We start from the raw sequence: 22,946 nt of genomic DNA on the forward strand, positions 1-22,946 counted from the left end.
TATTTCACTTCACAGAGCCGACCTGGCACCAGTGATCAAAACACATGTGCAGACTCACTCTTCTACGCCTCTTTGCACTTTAACAAGAATCCACCGTAAGTTCCACACAGTTACATGAGTAAGTGTCCATTCAAATATTCACATCACAATCTGTCTGTAGGACTATGCTCCCAAAAGAAAGAGAGGATGTCGTCTACTCCACTGTACAGAAGAATGATGAGGTAGACCAAATGTCACTTTTTACACACTGTTTATTTGAAGCTGAACAGTTTATTTGAGTTTCCGCTACCTGCTTGTTTCCATGGAGAGATTACTTTAATATAGGGACCATACTGTGGAAAATTCTAGTTCAACGTGTTCAGACATGGGTAGTTAGTCAAGTAAATGTAAATTTTTAGAGAAATTGTATTTTCAGAGAACTTTTTAGCCGGATACTTTTACTCCTGCTTGAATAATATAATTATTGAAGTAACAGTACTCTTACTTACTTGAGTAAAAGTTGTGGGTATTCTTCCAACAGTGAGTAGATTTACTAGTGACAAAGGCTTTATGTATGTTGACAATATGAAATTATTTGATCATTTGTGTTTCTTGCACCATTGCACTTCTATTTCAATATTATTTTGAAATAACTTTTCACTTTCTTCAGTACAAATTTTGACTACTCTCCCCACCTCTGTCTTTCTTGCATTTAGTAAATTACAGGTGTTTTAATTACTCAAAAATACCTTGACAAATGTATGTATGTGTTACTATGAGCGGTGTCGCCTCTCCACAGATCTGACTTGTAACTTGGTCTTGGGGATAGATCAGATGATTAATCCCATACTGTGGAATATTCCCGAAAAAGCAATCACACTTTCATATAGACTAGCAAAAAAGTTACATAGTGCAGCTTTAAAGACAAGCTCATAAACATTTGTATTATTTTATATTTCAGGAAATGGGAGATGTTTATGAGAACGTTACAAAACAGGACAATAGTTCAAATGACAGCAGTGAGGATGAGGTGGATGTGAGTTACTCCAGGGTGAACTTCAGGAGCAAAGCGCGGAGCAGAGTGACCGCAGCAGAGGAGGAGTACTCTGAGCTAAACTTCTAAACATACTAATGATCAATTACAACAAGCTTACAACATACTGTAAATTAAACCAGGACGACTGTATTCCCCACACTTACACCTCAACCCATCTTCACCGCAGCAGCAGAACCATCACCTTCCTCAGCCTGTCCTTCTCCTCATTCATTTGTCTAAGTCTGTTGAAGTCTTTCCTGGTTGAATTTCTTTATTGTGTTAAATGTAAGATTACTTAAGGGCTCCATTAAATCGTTGTTACTGTGTGGTCATTTATTAGCTCTGCCTTTCACAGGTTTTAAATTTATTCTTATTGTATGCATATAAACTAATGATATTTTTATTAAAATCTTTTGTAATGTTATCTCAGTTTTTAGTTTAACATTCCCTTTTGTAAATAGTAAAACACTTTATCACACAGCCTACATTATGGAAAAAACTTAGTCATTTGTGTCACTGCTTGTGTATAGGGCCAGTGAAGGGTACAGTGAAGTTATTTTTTTCAGATATATCTCTAAGCAGTGGACATTTAAATGGCGTACAAACAAAAAGGTTGACTTCACAGTTGTAGGCAAGTACATCCACTTTGCTTCTTTCATTTTAGAAGTGACTGATTATTGTGTTTGTAGAGCTTAGGGAGTTTTAATAAATGAAGCCTTAATTTAGAGCAAATAAGAAATAAATCAAAAGTTCAAATAAATTAGATCTCTCTCAGAAAACACATGTCCAATCACGTTCAGCAAACCAGTGCATGATCTGCAAAGTTAATGTGGCATAGTGGTAGGTTATTCATTTATTATGATTATTTTAAACTTAAAATATAATAACTCAAAATATAATTGCCAAACAACGCCACCTGAGATAGGCACTGCGTGTGTGTGTTTGTGTATGTGTGGGGGTGTGCGTGTATGTGTGTGTGTGGGTGTGTGGGTGTGGGGGGAGGGTCTTTCTTCTAATCCGCACGGTGTCTTCATAAGGCCCATGCTAGTCTGCACAACATCTTCCCATGCATTACATAGGTCTGCGCCCCCTGGTGGGGACATGTCATTTACCTTCGTGTTAGTAAATCAAGATACTGGTTTGATGTAGCGCTGCACTGCTAGAAAATGCCTTACAGTAATAAGATGAAATGAACTGGCATGGCATAGAAGATAAAAAGCGCCCTCTACTGGTATGAAATTGGTTTAGCCACAGATCAAATTAAACCTGGCCCAAATCGTTAAACTGCAATATCCCACTTTATGTACAACTAATAAGTGTTCTCTGGTTTATAGACTATGAATGTAAAATTATATTGTTACCTTTGTCTCTGTTATTATTTTTTAACAAGGTATATTTTGTTAAAGTTATGAAGTAGCTACAATTGAGAAAAAATCACCTCGAACGTTATATTTGCCTATTGATATTCAAAGGGAAAGATTAATTCCTTACTCCATTCAATTAAAAACAGAAATAAACGACCACGACGACGACATCTTGACTCTTCTTCTATTAAATAATTAATTATCAAAACAAAACTAATTATTTCAGTGACATAACGTAAGCGCATACAGTGGCTGAAGTATGCTCCATGTCCCATTTCGGCATGAAGGCAGCTACATGGAGGAATACCCTTCATCGACCTGTTACTTCGAATGGCACATCGAAGGGTACTTTGAACTGTGCATTTGGTGAATTGGGGCACGGCCTTAGTTCCCAGGAAACTCCGCCCACACAAACACACAGAGGGGAAAGGAGGGAGGGGAGCACAGGTCATGACACTGGCTAGCACTGTTTTCCTTGTTTTGATTTTGGTCTAAAGATAGAGTTATAAGTAGGAGAGAAATGATGTCTAGGCCCCCTTTCCTGCTCAAAGATGGATAGTCTTTCCTTACAAAAATTGCCTCTTTAACTCCCCTCTCAAACCATGTCTTTTCTTTGTGTGGTAAGACAGCTGTTGAGGCCTGTGCTACACCTGCGCTTACCTGGTTTCCCGTGGTGCGTGCTGGTGGACTATATAAGCGCTCCCTTTCTCTTTGCTTCCCCTTTTGCCCACATGCATTTCTTGGTCCCTGTGTAGGCAGCTTTGTTTTGAAGAATTTACAATTTAATTTGGTCCACCATGAGATCGCCTTCTTTTAGTGGTGCTGTTCTGGGCAGAGCTTGGACTGGTGCACCTGAGGTCTGTGCGTAGGGCTGTATTTTGCCCTGTACATGGTGTCGCTGTGATGTCCCCAGCTTCCATGGCTGCCTCTGATTTGGACTTGCATGGTTATGATGTGAGCACTGTCCTTTTTGTTTACCATTTACGTTTTACGAGGGAGTAGAACAGGCATGTCCAAACTGCGGCCCGGGGGCCAAATGCGGCCCTCGGACCAATTTTTCTTGGCCCTCAAGTTTCCAGGTGAATTGGCCTATTTTACTTTAAACAGTACTTTTTACTATATATTTCTGAAAATCTACTTTAACAAGCCCTTATCAAATATTTAATGTGTCCCATTGAGGATGTAAACATGAATAAAGGTCTAGCGGTTCAGTCTAACTTGTAATAATAACACAGATTTGAAGTATTCACTGTACTGGCGACCAGTCTATGGCCCTCAATCGGCCCTCGGCTTTGTCTGTGATTTTATATGTGGCCCTTCATGAGAAAAGTTTGGACACCTCTGGAGTAGAAGAAGTTGCGGCCTTTGGTTTAGCCACCATAACAACCCCATGTATCATGTCGAACACGGGTAGAGGTTGGCTGACTGCATCCCACGCCACCAGGAGTAGAATTTACACTCGGAACATCCAATTCATTCATCATGGTGATGGACATGGGCTTAGATTTTCTCACTGTCACCACAGAGTCAAAGAGCTACTCACGAGGCTCTGGGTCTGAGTCAGTAAGGACATGCATTACTCTAGTTCTGTCATCCTCGCTTCCAAGAGTCGACAGCTGTAGCAGTGCGTCACGCGTACGAGTGATGTCATATTGTAAAAAGGATGTTAAACTAAACTCATTAAAAGATCATATATATATATATATATATATATATATATATATATATATATATATATATATATATATATATATATATATATATATATATATATATATATATATATATATATATATATATATATATATATATATATATAATGTGATGTGATTAAATCCATTTTAAATCTTCAAAACTGGCACACACGGGCCCCGAAAAGGAGCCCAATGTGTTGAGAACACTTGAGACAGGACCATACAAGACTGACAGATTCCACTCTCTGCCAGGAAGTATATGCTGTCAATTAAAAAGTTAAAATCTGGGCATCTAGTGGTTACAAAACAAAAATCCAGATAAAACCAGAGTTAAGAACTGCCACGATCTTACTTATATCTAAAAACTGTCCTTAGAATCAGCAAAAATTAACTCTTCGGTCTTGCTAGCAACAAAAGACACTGACGCATGCGCACTTGTGTTGTTAAAATGTTCATTCTTCGAGTGGCGTGTGCAGAGTTGTGTTTTAGTTTTTGTTTTTCCTCGAGTGATGCAATAAAGAGAGAGCCTTTGTCTGTGTCAATGGTTATGTATGTTAGCATGTTAGCAGCTTTAAAAAAGACAATTCAAGTGACATGAGATTTTTACTCCCCTTATTAGGAGCAGCAATACCATTCATCACTGATAAGCAGTGGATAAAAAAAAAAAGGATTAATAACAGAAAATGTATCTTGCTGAGCAGCACCTGGATACGCTTAAACAGCAGCGGAACAGTTAAGAAACCTCTATTCATTATTAGATAGAGCTCAACAAATTAATGTATGAAGTTCTAGATAGTTCAGATTTGGACATGAATGAAAAAGCCAAATGATATGCAAATATTTTACAGCAATATCTCACATTCGTTAGAAAGACAAATCTATGTTGATATTGTCTATATAATATATATAGGAGGTCGAGGCGTGCACCTACTCCTGAATCTCTGTTATTCATATGAACTCCATGACATAGTCCAAGATCACAAGTGTTGAGCTGTCCAAGTGCCTTTGGTACAACCTTTAGAAGGATAAAAAGATCTGGAAGATGAACCAAAAATGATGTGGTGTTTTCAATAGCCTGAGCTCATTGGCTCAAAGTGACAAAAAAGATTTTTTATTTTGTTTTACTTCCTGAATACTGGCCAAGTGGCACCCACTGCATGACGACAGAAACATGAACATGATCTGTTCTGACCAGAGCGGTAGCTGCTAGAGCAGAGCTAGCGCAGGCCCAAAGCGAGGCTAGGCTAAATCTTGCAAAGCCATATTTTAGGTGCGTTGTAAGATTTAAACATTCAAAAAAGTCTATGTTATGAAAATACAGAGGAATCCCCATAAAATCCAACCTCTGCAAACATGGGTTTGAATTCCCATAAAATGCATTGTGCTCTGTAGGATAATTTGTTTCTGGTACCTGTGGTCTTTAATAAATCTTGCATGGGGATAAAGGGGGAGTGTCAGTTCTTCTTATAGATCCATGGGAAGAACAGAAATGGAAATTCTCCAACAACAACCAAAATAAAATCTCTCTCTCTTTTTTTTTTTTTTGGTCAGTTCCGCCTTAAATAGGAACTGTGATGTTAATACTTGTGGGACCATATCAGAGCTTGATACTTGAATTTCCCCATTTATCAAGACAAGACAAGAAAAAAGTCAGTGGTAAGTTTTTTCTCAATTGCTACAATATTAAAGATATTCATTTAAAGGCGTCACATCTGTGTCACATACAGGTCAGATCCGTGTAGAGGTCATTGTGTTTACAGTAAGAAAAGATTTTGATTTTTCTTAGCAAAAAAAACAAAAACCTATGAATGAATAAATACAAGATAGGTCAATGTAATGCCATACTGTGGAACATTTATAACATGCATAACCAATAAAGCATGTCTTGTCGCCCCACTCAAAAAATATTTAATATTTATTGCAATCACACCCAGTCAGGGAAGTGTGGCTAATGTTAACTCTTACAAAAGAAAAAAAGTTTGCATAATGATGTCCAGTAAAGCTTTTCTCTATGTCTAAATTAAAAAGCAGAAGTTACTGGAGAATTAATATAGCAGTTTAAAAATAAATGCAGTTGTTTTTTGTTTTGTTTTTTTCATAAATATAATACAGTCTAACCATAAATCACCTATGAGTCCTTAACTGCCAATAATACCAAAGAGGAGTCTCTGAATTTCATATTTAAGTAATGTATTGAGATCTTCAACCCCAGTCTCCAAGATTGCACTGGACGCATCTATTTTTGGTACAACATAGATTGTGCTCAATGAAGGTAAATAATGTCATATCTTCATAACCTATAGGGAGGCTTTTCAAAAGAATGGAAGTATTGAGAGCTCAATACTCTTTTTCTAAGTCTAACTTGACCCCTCCTTTTGTTGGAGTTTGTGGACACCAGGGTTGGCCTTTGCCTTTAGGGGAATCCTGAGCAGAATTTGCTGTTGGGACCCTCGCCACTTCAGTGTCACATATTCATATTTGACTAAATTAAGTTATCATCTCAACCAGTTGTAAAAAGACTGAATATTCTAGAGGCTCACAACAGCTATAGGAGTATAAGAGTAAGAAAGAGGGATCTGGCGGCCCGCCCCCAGAGACATTTTTAAATTCAAGACTTTTTTTATTTATTTCTGGTGCATTTTAATGTGTTCCACTTGAATAAAGTGGGCGTGTATTTATCAATTCTTTATGTCATAAAATGCTGAATTGGATATAGTAGCCAAAAGATATACTTAAGCAAGGGTATACTTACTTCAAAATCATATCACTCAAGTATAAAGTAGTGACCCAAGTAAGCATAAGAGGAACAGTCTGGTGCAATTGGACTGAACATTAATAAAGCACAAAAATCTGGTAATTTCAAAGAATAGACCACAAAAAGACTTTGATTTTAGAATCCAATTATTTTGATGCTTATTGTCAGGCCTTGGATGCAGAGTTAAGTTACTTGACACAGATTTGCATATGAAATTAGCGGAAATTTGGTGTAAGTTAGCATATTAATGAGCATTTAGAATCCATTCAGGAGTCATTCACAGGTCGTTCTTTCGTACAGCAGATGTAACAATGAGAAGTTTCTGCCATACTCAACATTGTTAGTCTGACAACAAGAACAGTAATCCGCTTTAGTTGCACTTACTTCATCTCACAGTTTAGTTCACAAAAGCAAGCCACAACCAAAAAAACTGGGACAAATTTCGAGTTCTCTCTGAAAGGTCCCACTTTCCCCAAAACAATCTTTCTCTGGGCTCTTCATCTACTTTTCTACTCTTCAGTACTTTAGATAAACTTATCATCACTTACTAAAGTCTTTTATTCTGTAAAACACCCATTAAAACAGGGGTGTCCAAACTATGGCCTGGCGGCCAAATGCGGCCCTGAAACCAGGTTTTATTGGCCCTCAGACCTCCTGCTGAAATTGATCGTAAAGCAGTAGTTTTAACAGCAAATTTAACTATTTCTACCACTATAACCTCAAACATATTGCATATTGCATTGTGATACAGACCTAAAATGAATGCGTTTCAAGCTTTATTAATACACAGCAGCTCTGTCAAGGCTGTATAAAGCACCGCACTGCTTTGATCACTGGTCTGTGGCCCTCCGCTTCAAATATGTTTTGAGATGTGGCCCTTTAATGCGGAGATATCTCCAAATTAAAATGTACCTCTGCTGCCTCAGCGCACTCAGAGAGCACCCATGAGCGCACCCATGAGCACACCTCGAGGGAAGGGGGACTTCACACCAGTGTAAACGTGGAGCTCGACTCAAAAACAAATGTAGGCAGCAGATATTTAGCTACTGAATGTTCATGTTGGGTAAGATAGTTCAAAAAAGTAATTAGTTGTAATTATCTATTACATCTCCCCCAAAGTAATTGTGTTACTATGTGATGAAAGTAACTAATTATCAAATAAAGTAGCAATTTATTAACCTAAATAATCCTCAAAAATACCTCAGTTGCTTTTTCAAGTAAAAAATAAGCTATAATAAGCCTTATTTTTTCTGCACATCACCTTCATTAATTTTCAATTCAATTCAATTCATTTATTTTTGTAACGCCCAAAATCACAACAACAGTTGTCTCGAAAGGCGTTCATGTTTTGGTTGATGGGGGAAACCGGAGTACCCGGAGGAAACCCATCCAGACACGGGGAGAAACATGAAAAACTCCACACAGAAAGGCCTGAGTGACCCAGGGATCGAACCAAACCCTCTTGCTGTGAGGCATGAATGTAGCCACTCAGCCACCGTGCTGCCTACACACAAAAACAAAACAACAGGAAAAATCAGACAAAACAAGAAAAATCGGCCAGGCGAGGAGGAGGAAGACCAGACGAGGCGGAGGAGAGCCGGGCGAGGAGGAGGAGGGCCAGGCAGGGAGGAGGAGAGGGTCCAGCTGTCATCTGGGCATCTGAAAGAGTTACACTCCACAGGGGGGAGTGGGACAGGGGACAACATGTGAATAGCATTACTGATGAGAAAATAGGACAAAGCAGAGGATAGTGCTCAGGTTGCCATACTTCCCCCAGCTAGTTATCTCCTACTGCAGCCTATCTTATCCCGGGTTTTAATGTCCCTAACTCCCTCACTAAGTTACCTGGTCATAAGCTATACCGAAAAGGAAGGTTTTAAGCCTGGTCTTAAATACAGAGACTGTGGGGGCCTGTTTAACATCAGCAGGGAGTTGATTCCATAGCACAGGAGCTTGGTAACTGAATGCTCTCCCTCCCACTGTACTTTTGGACACTCTAGGAACCACTAATAGTCCTGCATTCTGAGAGCGGAGTGCTCTGTTTGGCTGGTACGGGACAATAGCATCTTGCAGATAGGATGGGGCCATACCCTTTAGGGTTTTGTATGTCAGGAGGAAAACTTTGAATTTAATTCTAAGCTCGACAGGAAGCCAGTGCAGATATTTTAGTACAGGACTAATGTGGTCTCTTCTTTTAGTTCCTGTTTGGACTCTGGCCGCTGCATTTTGGACCAACTGGAGGCTCCTTATAGTACTTTTGGGGCAGGCGGCGAGCAGAGAATTACAGTAATCAAGTCTGGAAGTAACAAATGCATGGATGAGTTTTTCAGCATCGTTTTTAGGTAAAATTAGGTTAAATACTTGTCAGCTGCCTCAGGAGTCCCACAAGTCAACAAGGCTCGATAGGACTCCTTCTTCAGCCTGGTGGCATCCCTTACTTCTGGTGTCCACAACTGGGTTCGGGGGTTGCCACCGCAACAAGCAAAGCAGACTTTACGACCACAGCTACGGGCAGCCGCATCGTCAATAGAGGTGGAGAACATGGCCCACTCGGAGTCCATGTCCCTAGTCTCCTCCGGGTTCAGCAAGAAGCTCTCCCAGAGGTGTGAGTTGAAGACCCCCCTGACAGAGGGCTCTGCCAGACGTTCCCAGCAGACCCTCACAATATGCTTGGGCCTGCCAGGTCTGTCCAGCTTCCTCCTTCGCCAGTGGATCCAACTCACCACCGGGTGGTGATCGGTTGACAGCTCAGCCCCTCTCTTCACCCTAGTGTCCAAGACACGCAGTCAGAGATCAGATGACGCGGCGATCATCGACCTACAACCTAGGGTGTCCTGGTGCCATGTGCACTGATGGACACCCTTGTGCTTGAACATGGTGTTTGTTATTGACAAACTGTGACTAGCACAGAAGTCCAATAACAAAAAAATGCTCGGGTTCAGATCAGGGAGGCCATTCTTCCCCATCACGCCCATCCAGGTGTCACTGTCATTACCCACATGGGCGTTGAAGTCCCCCAGGAGAACAACAGAGTCCCCGGTTGGTGCACTGTCTAGTACCCCTCCTAGGGACTCCAAGAAGGCCGGGTACTCTGCACTGCTGTTTCGCCCGTAGGCCGACACAACAGTGAGATACCTGTCCCCGACCCAGAGGTCACAAGAGTAAATTTCACGGAATTTTGCAGAGCATTGATTTAACATTGAATGATTATGCTATAATAAGTATAGCTCAGGCAGATCACACTTAGTGTAGCTCAATAGACCTAGCCTACAAACAGAAACTGTAAACAGTAGGTGTGTTTGTATCAGTGTAATTAGCTCCTCCCTTCAGATATAAGGCAGTGTCCACCAGCAATCTGACCAGAACTGAAAAATCTTGAATGAGCAGCAAAATGTCTTCACTCCTACAACTTTTTGTCCAGTTGACAGATTTGCATTTATCTTTTACAATGGATCATACCTGGATGAATGAGGGAATGACGGACACAGACATTATATAGGACCTGTAACATACTGGCAACCCAGGTTCAGTGATTGTGGTTCCAGTTTGAGGGCAGGCTACGCATATATGCTGAAGTTAAAAATTTAATGTTGGCCCTGTTAAAAATGCATGGTCAAAATTGGTCAAAAGTGCAGATTCACTTAACATGAAACATTATCATACTGTATTTCCACAGTGTTATTAAGATTCTTGATGGAAAATGATGGCCCAACCAATCAGCTGCCTTGTTCTTCTGATGACTGTTACAGGTATGGAAGAAAGTAACATTCTATCTATTCATGAAAAGCAGTTATTTTAAAAACTTTTTCTTTTCTTTTTTTTCCATCAGCTGTTCCCTGCTACTCAATCAGTTCAATAATAGAAACCCCCTCTCTGGCTGCCTTTGTGGGGACATGTGTGGAGATCAAATGTAAAGTCACTGGAGAAGTACCTGATGAAGATGCTCTGTGGTTCTGGATGAAGGATGGGACATGGGATGGAAGTGAATACAGTGATACCATTGTCTACAGTAACAAGCCCACAGAACGTCCCGTCAGTCCACAGTTTAGAGACCGAGTCACTTTCACTGGAGCTACACAATTAGCAAATAGACGCTACACATACTACAAAAATCCATCATGCAGTGTTTCAATCTGTGGACTGACAGTACAGGACAGTGGAGTGTATTTTTTTAGATATATCTCTAAGGAGCAGACATTTAAATGGAGTACAAATAATAAGGCTACCCTCAGAGTCACAGGCAAGTACATCCACTTTGACTCTTTCATTTTAGAATAACGACTGATGATTGTGTTTTTAGAGGTTAGAGAGTTTGAATTAGTTAAGCCTTCATTTAGAATAAAAAGAATGTCTTAATTAACGTAAATCACAAGTTAAAGTAAATTAGATCTTCTTTCTCTTCACAGACCCATGTCTAATCACATTTGACAATCCAGCGCCTGTACAAGAGAATCATTACATCAGTCTCACATGTTCTACTCCGAAGTCATGTTCTAAATACTTGGAAATTGAAAGTGTTCCTCCATCTGGTTTAAGAACATCTCAGTCTTCTGTTAGTTTTACAGCAAGAGCGTCCTTCAGAGCCTCATGGAGGGACAACAACAAAGAGTTCACCTGCCAAACAGAAGGAAACAAGGACCCACAACTGATTAAGAAGATCAGAATCTCAGTGCTGTGTAAGTTTAGACTTGGACTGTTCCTTTCACATGTGTAGACGACCAAACACATATCAAATTTAGGACACTATATAACTGTGATAGAACTGCATTTATGTAGATGCTCCTCATGTAACACAGGCAGTAATGAGCTCCACTCAGGTTAAAGAGAGTCATTCTGTAACTTTGACTTGTTCAGCCCAAGAAAAGCCGGCCCCAGTCTTTACCTGGTACAGGTCCAACCAGAGGTGGTCCTCCTCTCAGGAACACAGTGGAGACATTTGGAAAAAATTGACTCAGCTCAGACTGAACCCAGTGGAGAGTATGTTTGTACTGCTCAAAACCAACATGGGACAGAAACATCCAACTCTGTCCATATAGATATTCAGTGTAAAACACCTTAACAGCAGAGTCGTTTTATACTTGAATTGGCTCATATATTTCCCTTTTGTTTCAGATGCACCTAATGTAGAGGTGAGAGTGTCTTCACCTCAACCTCCATATAAACAAGGCCAGACACTTACACTCAGCTGTAATGTGATCCGGAGCAACCCCCCTCCACATGATTATAGATGGTATAAAAATGAGCAGAGAGTGTCCTGGGCTCAGACGTATGTTAAGAATCTGCAGCCTGAAGACAGTGGCTCTTACACATGCTCTGCTGAAAACACTGTGTCCTCTGCACAGTCAGGACCTCTACAGATAGATGTTCAGTGTGAGTTTCAGAGCGTCTCCCCTCTGCATTTGTGAAAAAGAATTTATTTAACAAGTTAATGTTATAAAATCAAACCAGGCTGGTGTTGGTCTGTTTCATGTATTTATCCGGATTGTTGTTTGTAGATTTGACTGACAAAATTGCAGTTGATTTTATAGTTATGGAAAAGTAAATAGGAAAGTAAATAGGTAGTCTCTTTAACCTATTAAAACTAGAGAAAACTACAGGCACCAGAATAGATCTTCAGAATAGACTACTAAGATAAATTTTGTAATGAATCCTAAATGCTGTATGTTAATAAGGATGTCATGCTAGTGTAATTTGAAAACATATATGATAACCTTCATTGTGTGTTATTATGTGACTATGTTGTTCCCATCACAGCAACTCCCACCAGTCTGACTCTGTCCATGGACTCAGAGGCACAACGAGTTTCTTTTAATTTTCCCCTTGTTTTAAGCTTCTTATTTCTTATTTATTTAAACTATTGCATTGATGACAATATTTGACTTTCAGGTTTACATTTAGTCATTAAACAGATCAGATAGTAGGTGACTGGAACACACTCTGGGTCTTCAGACGACGTCACATTTTTTATGCCCCAGTGATATGAGTCGGTGTAATCCCTCATTCTGTGGAGGAACGCGAGTCATAGAGGTGTGAAAGTGCCTGTATCATAGCTGCTCTGGGGAAATCTGACAGAAGAGAGGCTGCCAATCTGCCACTTCTAAGTGTCTTGCCTAAGGACACAACAACAGAACATGGTCCAAGCGGGAAATGACCCTCCAACATTCAGGCTGTGGAACCACTGCTCTAACCAATGAGTCAAAGCTCAATGTTTAACCCAATTTCAGTCCCTGATTTATATATAAATTAAACAATGCAACTACACCCAGTCAGTAATAATAATAATAATAATAATAATAATAATAATAATAATAATAATAATAATAATAATAATAATAATAATCGTACACAGTTACTGTTTTCTGCATTTCACTATTTCATCAGGAAAATAAAAAATCTGCCTTTATAAGATGTTTCAGAGACCAAGTAGAGACCATTTTTTAAAGTAATTTCCATAACCTCAGTATTGTGTGTCTGCAGATGCTCCTCAGAAGGTGAGAGTCCAGGCTGACCCAGGTCTGAGGGTTGAAGAGAACACGACACTGACGTTACACTGCAGGGCTCAGAGCCATCCTTCTGTGAGCTCAGTGACCTGGAGCAGGGGCCCCGCATGGCAAGGGCCCCCTGTGCACACGGGGCCCACCTTCAGAGTGAGCTCAGTCAGTGTGAACGACAGTGGCCTCTACAGCTGCACCGCACACAACCAGGTCGGACAAGGAACGTCTCCACCAGCTGAAGTTCAAGTCATGTGTGAGTGTGCTTAAACAGAATCCTTGGTATGGCACAAATGTGTGAATTCCACACTTAGTAAGAGTGTCTTGTGCATGTTGAGTTGGTCCAAAGCAGGCTGTGGTGCTGAGAGCAGAGGAGGAGCAGAGCCCTGATGGGAGCAGCTCAGTGACTCTGAGCTGCAGCAGCCACAGCTTCCCCCCGGTCAACCTCTACACCTGGTACAGGAGGACGGAGGACGGAGCGCTCAAAGTGTCTGAGCACATCAACTACACTGTGCTGTCCACACAGCCCGGAGTCTACTACTGCACTGCCAAGAACCAGATCAGTGAGAGCACGTCTGAGACAGTCAGCCTCTTTCTACAGCGTAAGAGGAGACCATAACACCTTCACCACAATGACAATAAGGTCCAAAACAAATGAACGGTGTCCTGGAAATTCAAGCATCAAAAGTATTTATCCATGAATTTGGTTCAAAGATCTACATTGTTAAATGTGGACACAGTTTAGCAGTAGCATTTATATATTAATAACACATTTAAATAATTGGGTAATTTAAAACTTCTAAACTCTCACAAAATGTGTGTTAAGTTCATAAATTCTACATAAAAAAATCAATTTAAATAAACTTTTCCTTCCCTTTTCTATTTTTGCTCCAGATATTATAATTATATGATACATTTGACCTTTATAGCAACATTAGCAATAATATATACATGGCTAAACACTGGTGGTTTTGTTTACATTTTTAAATTTTTTTATTTTAGCTTCAGGCAAAAACAGATTATTATTAAGATTAAGATTATTTCATGTTAAAATGACACATTTGTAGATCGGCCTGAGGAGTTGATGGTGTTTCTTCTCTGCAGGAGACTTTGTGAAGTACATTTTCCTGGCTCTGGTGCCTCTGCTGATTATCTTATGTGTGTTCATTGTTTACAGGTACTATAAGATATTATATTCAATAATGTTATAGGACTGCATGTTTTAAATAAAGACAGTAGAACACAACACATTACATTGATTATACATCAAACCCAAAACCAAACTGACATGACAGAAAACTTTTTTATCTTCTATAATAACAGATTCTTCAATCAAGTGTCTCACATTTTGTTTTGTTTTTCAGACTCAAAATAAAGAGGTCAGTTGAAGAGGAAACAACAAAAAAGTCATGGTGGAGGAGTTGCTCGAGGACAGTGGTAATACTTTCTTTATCTGGATGATCCCAACATTATATATCCCAATAATATTTCATAAAAAGTGAGAGAGCTAAAATAATTATTTTTAAAACAATTAGAAAAATATATCTGTGTTTATATATAGCAAATATGAGGGTTTGGTCATTAATAGAAATGATCAGGTGTGACCGTAGATCATACAGTCCATGGGTACTTTTGTTTTTTTGTTTTTAGATATTTCTTTGTAAATATCATGTAATCAATAGGAAAACTGGCTCTTGTCCCTCACATAGGAATATGACTTAAAAGTTAAAAGTATTATTATTACTATCATCATGTGTTCAGGGTCGATGGCATAGCTCCAGAGGCTGTTCAGAGGATGTCCATGCAGAGACACCCAGAACGAGAGATGTCCCACGATCTGAGCAGAGAGCAGACATGATGTGAGCAAAAACAGAATGCACACAACACAGTGTCTGATAGTAGTCACTCTGAGTAGATGCTGTTCACTTCTGTCTTTATGTGTTAACAGAAACGGTACATCCTCTGCTAATGCTCTTTACTCCACTGTGGACCCCCCCAAAGATAAACGGGTACGTATTTAAAAGCAATAGTGAAGTTCCCTTCACCAAGTAGTAAGGATGGGACAAGATCTCATGAAACAAAATCTCATGAAGCAATATCTCATAAGATAAAATCACCACACGACTGTGCACACATGAGGAAACTGATCTTGTGAATTTTTTTTTTTTTACATTTGGATTTAACAAAAAAGGCTGATGAGCTGCATGTCTAGAGAAGCTGTACCAAAAAGCAGTGCTACAATGACAACATTTTAAATAAAAATAAATCAGGAATTGTGAGGCCAAACTTATAAACTGGTTTGCTCAATGTATCATTTTAAAAGCCAAAAGAAAAAACTGTCAACTAGACAAAAGGTCGTAGGAGTGAAGACATTTTCGCTTTCGGTAGACACTGCCTTATATCTATCTGAAGGGAGGGGCTAATTACACTGAAACTGGAAACAGCTAATGTTTACAGTGTCTGTATGTAGGCCAGGTTTATTGAGCTACATTAAGTGTGGACAGTGCCTGAGTCATACTTATTATTATTAAACTTATTATTAGTATATTCATTCAACTCTTAATGGCTGTTTTTACACCCTCATGGAAGGATTGTCTTTCAAAACAAAAATAGCTTCTTTAACTCCCCTCTCAAAACATTTATTTTCTCTGGCTAAGATCTGTACCTCAGTATCTTCAAAGGTTAATGGCTTTGAGATGAAGATGTACGGCAGACTGGGGTCCAGAGGAGCTCTCACACCGATGTTGGTGCATTCTCTTATGGAGTAGCTGTTTAGTTTCTCCAGTGTAACGCTCACTGCACTCTTCACTACACTTAATGTAGTAGACCACATTACTTTGTTTGTGGCTCGGGGTTTTGTCTTTTGGGTGAACCAGTATCTCTCTTAAAGTTGTTGTAGGTTTGAACTAGACCAGAATTTCATACTGTCTGAAAATTCTCTGAAGCTTTTCAGACACACCAGCTGTGTAACGAATATTTAGCTTTCTTAGATCTATTGAAGGACCATTTTGGATAACCACAAGCCAACACGGCTTTCTCCACGTGTTGTTCCTCCTTCACCTTTCCCTCTGTGTTTGTGGGTACACTTAAGCTCTATGTTGTAGAGTCTCTGTGTGTTTCCTGAGTACATCTACCTGGAGTCGTCAGTCCTCTCCTATAGTTACTGCACAATCTGAGAATGTCAGTTTGTTCTCTTTAACCTCTTCCCATGTGAACTTGATATTTGGATCTAGAGCATTAACATGTGCAGTAAAGGGTTCCATATCTTGAAATTAGATTTTAGTCCAGTTGTCATCCACATATCGATAATGTGTGGGAGGAGTGCCTGGAAATGAGGCCAATGCCTCCTGTTCAAATTGTTCTATAAACAAGTTAGCCATAATAAGAGAGACCAGTGAGCCCATGGTGCAGCCGTGGGTTTTTATTATCCTGCAGACTCCTCTTTGCTGCTTTCACCACTACTGATGTGGGGATACTGAATCAAATTGCAGATGCTTGACTTTGCTCACAAATTCTGCTGTGTTCTCAATATGGTGCTCCGTGTTGCCCACCAAAGGAGCCATGGTCTTCAGATGTTTGGCCACATTGTATGTCATGGAGTCGGTGCTACATACAGTGGGTCTGACGGCTACTCTTTCTTTGTGGAGTTTTGAGAGACCATAGATGCAAGGAATGGAGTTACCAGGATAGTCTGTAATACAGCCGTCTATCGGTAGGAGAGAAAGCAGCCATTAAGAGTTGAATGAATATGCCAAGTATGACTCAGGCACAGTGCACACTTAGTGTAGCTCAATAGACCTAGCCTATATACAGGCACTGTAAACAATAACTGTTTCCAGTTTCAGTGTAGTTAGCTCTTCTCTTCAGATGGATATAAGGCAGTGTCAACCAGCAGTCTGACCAGAAATTGTTGTAACGGTGGGTGTAGTGGACCAAAGAGTGCAGACTCGGAGAATATTTACAGTGTTTATTGGACAGATTGAGACAAGATACAAAACTGAGGGTTGATCTGATGGTGAGCAGGAAGCCAGGTGCGGGCCAGGATCCAGGAACGTGGAGTGAAGGTGAAAAAAACCAAGACAGTACCAGGGCTGAGAAGCAGGGTCGGAGCAGGGTCAAAGCAGGGCTGGAGGCACACATAGGATCCGGCACCAAACACAGATAATCCAGTACAGAACAGGGTGAAACAACACAGGGCACAACAGGAATGAAGGGACGACAATGATCTCCCCCGAGTGTCTTCTCCCAGCTTCTCTTATCCACGGCAGGCGTGGTGATTAGCCAGATGGACAGCAGGTGCGCACGGGAGGAGCCGAGAGCTCCGCCCAGCTCCAGGTACAGACAGGTGAGGGAGGGGGAAGAGCACACAGGGAGACAAAACAGGAACAGAAATACACACATCATGACAGAAATGAAGATTGGATCAGCAGTGAAACGTCTTCACTCCTACAACCTTTTCTCCAGTTGACAGATTTTACTTTTGGCTTTTACTATGGATCAGACCTGGATGACTGAGGGATCACACAAACACACTATGTCATTGTCAAATTAAATTTTGTCTGTCTCGTCCTATCCTGACCAAGTAGGTGACCAGTCTGTGTGGTCTGTGTAAGCATCATGTTGCTAATGCTGCTTTGCTGTGGTGTTGGATAAACCATAAACATGACTTTCTGAACACTGCACCAAGTCATTTGATCGATGATGTGGGAGAAATGGGAATTTCGGAAGCAGCACGAACGATCTGAGTTGTGACGTCAGGGGCGTTCAAACGTGAAAGTCAAACGAGAATTTTCAAATATTAAGATTGATTCCAAGATATTTTGTATCAAGTGAACATTAGGTCTTGGGTAATAGCTTCTTCTCAAAACACTGAGTCACAAACACATACAGAGCGTGTTCTCAGCATCAGACCAACACACCAGCACATGAACACACACAGGTCAAGTGAACAAGCGACATAACATTCAAGCTTGTTAAAGACTAGGACTAAAACTAACAATTACTTCAGTGATTCATTATTATATTTCTATTATTATTTGATTGCTCAAACAACTGTTTCTATTGTAGTTTGTGATTTTTAACAAAAAGGGTTGAAATATGGAGACAGAAAGCTTTCAGGTAATTTTTACAAATGAAGTATGTTACTGTTTGCTTTTTGATTTAATAATGCAGACGTCTTTGTTATAGTGAATAGTGAATTGTCAGATTATGATTATTTCAGGAGTCCACCAGTCACGATTATTTAATGAATACCATCATACCACAGTTTGTACGCTTTCATTATCACTCATGTTCAAATATTCCTTTGTATGTTACATCTAGTGTTTGTTCTGTGGAGGGCTTGAGTGAGCCATGTGCAGCCAGAGCTCAACCTTGTGAACAATGAATAATCATTAAACCCCATGAGTGCCTTACCATTTGACTTACAGCACAGTCTAATGCATGAATCAACTTCTCCATTATTTCACTTCACAGAGCCGACCTGGCACCAGTGATCAAAACACATGTGCAGACTCACTCTTCTACGCCTCTTTGCACTTTAACAAGAATCCACCGTAAGTTCCACACAGTAACATGAGTAAGTGTCCATTCAAATATTCACATCACAATCTGTCTGTAGGACTATGCTCCCAAAAGAAAGAGAGGATGTCGTCTACTCCACTGTACAGAAGCATGACGAGGTAGACCAGGTTTACACAGAGTTTAGTTAAAAATGCACTATGGAACATTTATGGCCACCTGCATGTTTCCATGGAGGGGTTATTTCACCTACACTTTTCCACAGTATGGTCACTATATTAAAGTAGTAGTACTGAATTTCTCAAGTAAATGTAACTTATTTATGAAATTGTGCTGTTCAGAGTGATTTTTAGCCGCATACTTTTACTCCTACTTGAATAATATATTTATTGAAGTAACAGTACTCTTACTTGAGTAAAAGTTGTGGTTATTCTTGCAGTTGTAAGTGAGGTGACAGAGGCTTTATAGTTGAAACCAGAAGTTTAAATACACTGTATAAGAAGACACATATGCTTTTTTTCTCACTGTCTGACGTGAAATCAGACAAAACTTTTCCTGTTTTAGGTCACTTAAGATTACAAAAAATATTTATATTTGTTAAATGCCAGAATAATGAGAGAAAGGTTTTATTAGACATTTTTTTCTGACATTCTTCAAAGTCAGACGTTTACATACAGTATGATTTTAAACTATTTGGGAAAGCCCAGAGGATCATGTCATGTCTTTGAAAGCTTCTGATAAATTGACTGACAACATTTGAGTTAATTAGAGACAGACCTGTGGATGTATTTGAAGGCACATCTGAAACACACTGCTTCTTTGTATAATATCATGGCAAAGTTAAAAGAAATCAGCCAAGATATCAGAGAGGTTCAAGAGAATTATGGTTTTGCACAAGTCTGGTTCATCCTTGGGCACAATTTCCAAATGCCTGAAAGTGCCATTTTCCTCTATTCAATCAGTTATACACAAGAATAAATATAATGGGAATGTCCAGACATTATACCGCTCAGGAACGAGACGTGTTCTGTGTCCCAGAGATGAACGTGCTTTGGTTCGAAATGTGCAGATCAACCCAAGAACAAAAGCAAAAGACCTTGTGAAAATGCTCGATGAAGCTGGTAAGAGTGTGTCATCATCCACAGTGAAACGAGTACTGTACCGACATGAGCTGAAAGGCCACTCTGCAGGAAGAAACCATAAGTCCAAAAGAAACATAAAAAGCCAGATTACAGTTTGCAAATGCACATAGGGACAAAGACCCTATTATTTGGAGACATCCAGTGACCTGATAATGAGCATCATTACATGTGGAGGAAAGGGGAAGCTGCAAGCCTGAAAAAAAAATAATCCCAATTGTGAAATACGGCAGCATCATGTTGTGGGGATGTTTTGCTGCAGGAGGGACTGGTGCACAAAATAGATAGCATCATGAGGAAAGAACATTATGTGGAAATACTGAAGCAAGACATCAGGAAGGTGGTTAAAGCTTTGGCACAAATAGGTCTTCTAAATGGACAATGAGCTGAACCATACTGCCTAACTGGTTACAACGTGGCTTAAGGGTAACAAAGTCAATGTTTTGGAGTGGCCATCACAAAGCTTTGATCTCAGTCATATTGAAAATGGATGAGCAGACCTGAAAAGGCACGTGTGAGCAAAGCGGCCTACAAACTTAGCTGAGATACACCAGTTCTGTCAAGAGGAAATGGCCAAAATGGCCGAGTCGACTATTATGAGAAGCTTGTAGAAGGATATCCAAAACATTTGACCCAAGTCATACAGTTTATAGGAGATGGTAGCAAATACTAATGAAATGTATGTAAACTTCTGATTTAAAAAAAAGTAATGACAAATTGTCTAAAAAATATTTCTCTCATTATTCTGGCATTTAGCTAATAAAATAATTTTAGTAATCCTAATTTATCTTAAAAAACAGAGATATGTGTCTTTGCATATAGTGTATGTAAACTTCTGGTTTAAACTGAATGTTGACAATATGAAATTATTTGAACATTTGTTTCTTGCACCGCTCTTTCAAATATAACGTTTGTGAAATTTGTGTGTCTGTCCTTTGAAAATACCAGATTCTGTACATTATTCAATGTTTTGCCCTTCCAATTACATGAATTTCAATTTATAAATCAGATATTGCTTAAACTCTTAAGTAATAGTTTTCCCAGATACTTGTTTACTCTTAGTTGAGTAATGACTTGGACCATTGCTCTGCCATTACTTCTATTTCAATATTATTTTGAAGTCACTTTTCACTTACTTCAGTACAAATTTTGACTACTCTCCCCACCTCTGTCTTTCTTGCATTTAGTAAATTACAGGCGTTTTAATTACTCAAAAATACCTTGACAAATGTATTGATACTATGAGCGGTGTCTCCTCTCCACAGATCTGACTTGTAACTTGGTCTTGGGTATAGATCAGATGTTTAATCCCATAGTGTGGAATATTCCTGAAAAAGCAATCACACTTTCATATAGACAAGCAAACAGTTACATAATGCTGCTTTAAAGACAAGCTCATAAACATTTGTATTATTTTATATTTCAGCAAGTGGGAGATGTTTATGAGAACGTTACACAACAGGACAATAGTTCAAATGACAGCAGTGAGGATGAGGTGGATGTGAGTTACTCCAGGGTGAACTTCAGGAGCAAAGCGCGGAGCAGAGTGACCGCAGCGGAGGAGGAGTACTCTGAGCTAAACTTCTAAACATACTTATGATCAATTACAAGAAGCTTACAACATACTGTAAATTAAACCAGGATGACTGTATTCCCCACACTTAAACCTCAATCCATCTTCACCGCAGCAGCAGAACCATCACCTTCCTCAGCCTGTCCTTCTCCTCATTCATTTGTCTAAGTCTGTTGAAGTCTTTCCTGGTTGAATTTCTTTATTGTGTTAAATGTAAGATTACTTAAGGGCTCCATTAAATCGTTGTTACTGTGTGGTCATTTATTAGCTCTGCCTTTCACAGGTTTGAATAAATGTTTTGTTTTGAGGGGGATTTATTCTTATTGTATGCATATAAACTAATGATATTTTTATTAAAATCATTTGTAATGTTTCTGTCTTTAGTTTAGCATTGCCTTTTGTAAATAGTAAAACACTTTTTCACACAGCCTATATTATGGAAAAACATACAGTCATTTGTGTCACTGCTTGTGCATAGGGCCAGGCCAATCACACATACAACACCATTTTACAATTTACCACATTTTTCTGCAGTCTCATGTCACACAAGAGGAAGTTTCACATCTACATGTTGGTATGTTGCTTGTTAGCATTGCACATACAGTAATTATTGCATGCATAAAAACTAATATTTGTATGAACTCGATTTGTAATGTTGTGTCAATCTTTGGTTTAACATGCATTTTGTAAAAGTAAAACACTTTATCACACAGCTTATATTAAACAAAAAATTACAATAATTTGCGTCACTGTCTATAAATAGGGCCAGGCCAGTCACACATACAACACCCTTCTACAATTTACCATATTTCACATTTAAAGAGGAAGTCTCTCATCCCAGTCGAGGGGTACATGCTGTTAGTATTTTGCTTATTAACATTAAATACAGAACAAATGCTTCAAGGGTAAGTCGTTTTTTATTCATCAGAGTAACACAAGTTTTGCATTCAATTTTGAATATTAAACACTGGTATTTTGTTGATACAAAATATATTACAGTATATAAAATTTTCTATAATCAGAGACTTTTTCTGAGCTGAAACTGGACCTTGACTGAGGTGGTTTTAAATATGAACTTCTATGTGTCTTAAAGAGCAGACAGACATGTCCTCACTGACAAACCTGACCTACATTTGCCTTTGTTTATTGTTCAATCATAAAGTGAACTCTGTGTTGTTGTTTTTTTGTTTGTTTTATTTTTCTTTTGTGAAAGTCCTTCTAGGGACAGACATTGCAAATTAGCCTTGGCTATAAATGTTGTAGTATGACTAATGTACATACTTGTCCCTATCAAATCAGTAAATGATAAATAAATATGTTAAATCAGTATATTGTAAATCAGCTCATTAACTCATTAATATTAAGTTAATTTATTCATGATTAAAGAAATTATGT

The 22,946-nt window shown here is 39.2% G+C and overlaps 1 protein-coding gene across 1 annotated transcript in view; it reads left to right on the forward strand.

Moving 5' to 3' along the window:
- Window positions 1-21,709, forward strand: part of LOC117384146 (B-cell receptor CD22-like) — a 30,482-nt gene extending 8,773 nt beyond the window's left edge. The window contains exons 7-15 of the mRNA XM_055227785.1: window positions 13,306-13,575; window positions 13,658-13,921; window positions 14,424-14,496; window positions 14,684-14,756; window positions 15,081-15,178; window positions 15,268-15,328; window positions 18,795-18,874; window positions 18,940-19,000; window positions 21,405-21,709. Of these exons, the coding sequence (XP_055083760.1) occupies window positions 13,306-13,575; window positions 13,658-13,921; window positions 14,424-14,496; window positions 14,684-14,756; window positions 15,081-15,178; window positions 15,268-15,328; window positions 18,795-18,874; window positions 18,940-19,000; window positions 21,405-21,566 (1,142 nt within the window). The 3' untranslated portion in view covers window positions 21,567-21,709. The remainder of the gene's footprint in view (window positions 1-13,305; window positions 13,576-13,657; window positions 13,922-14,423; window positions 14,497-14,683; window positions 14,757-15,080; window positions 15,179-15,267; window positions 15,329-18,794; window positions 18,875-18,939; window positions 19,001-21,404) is intronic.
- The last annotated feature ends 1,237 nt before the right edge of the window (window positions 21,710-22,946 follow it).

Source organism: Periophthalmus magnuspinnatus, chromosome 16, assembly GCF_009829125.3.
Source record: "Periophthalmus magnuspinnatus isolate fPerMag1 chromosome 16, fPerMag1.2.pri, whole genome shotgun sequence".
NCBI classification, from domain to species: domain Eukaryota; kingdom Metazoa; phylum Chordata; class Actinopteri; order Gobiiformes; family Gobiidae; genus Periophthalmus; species Periophthalmus magnuspinnatus.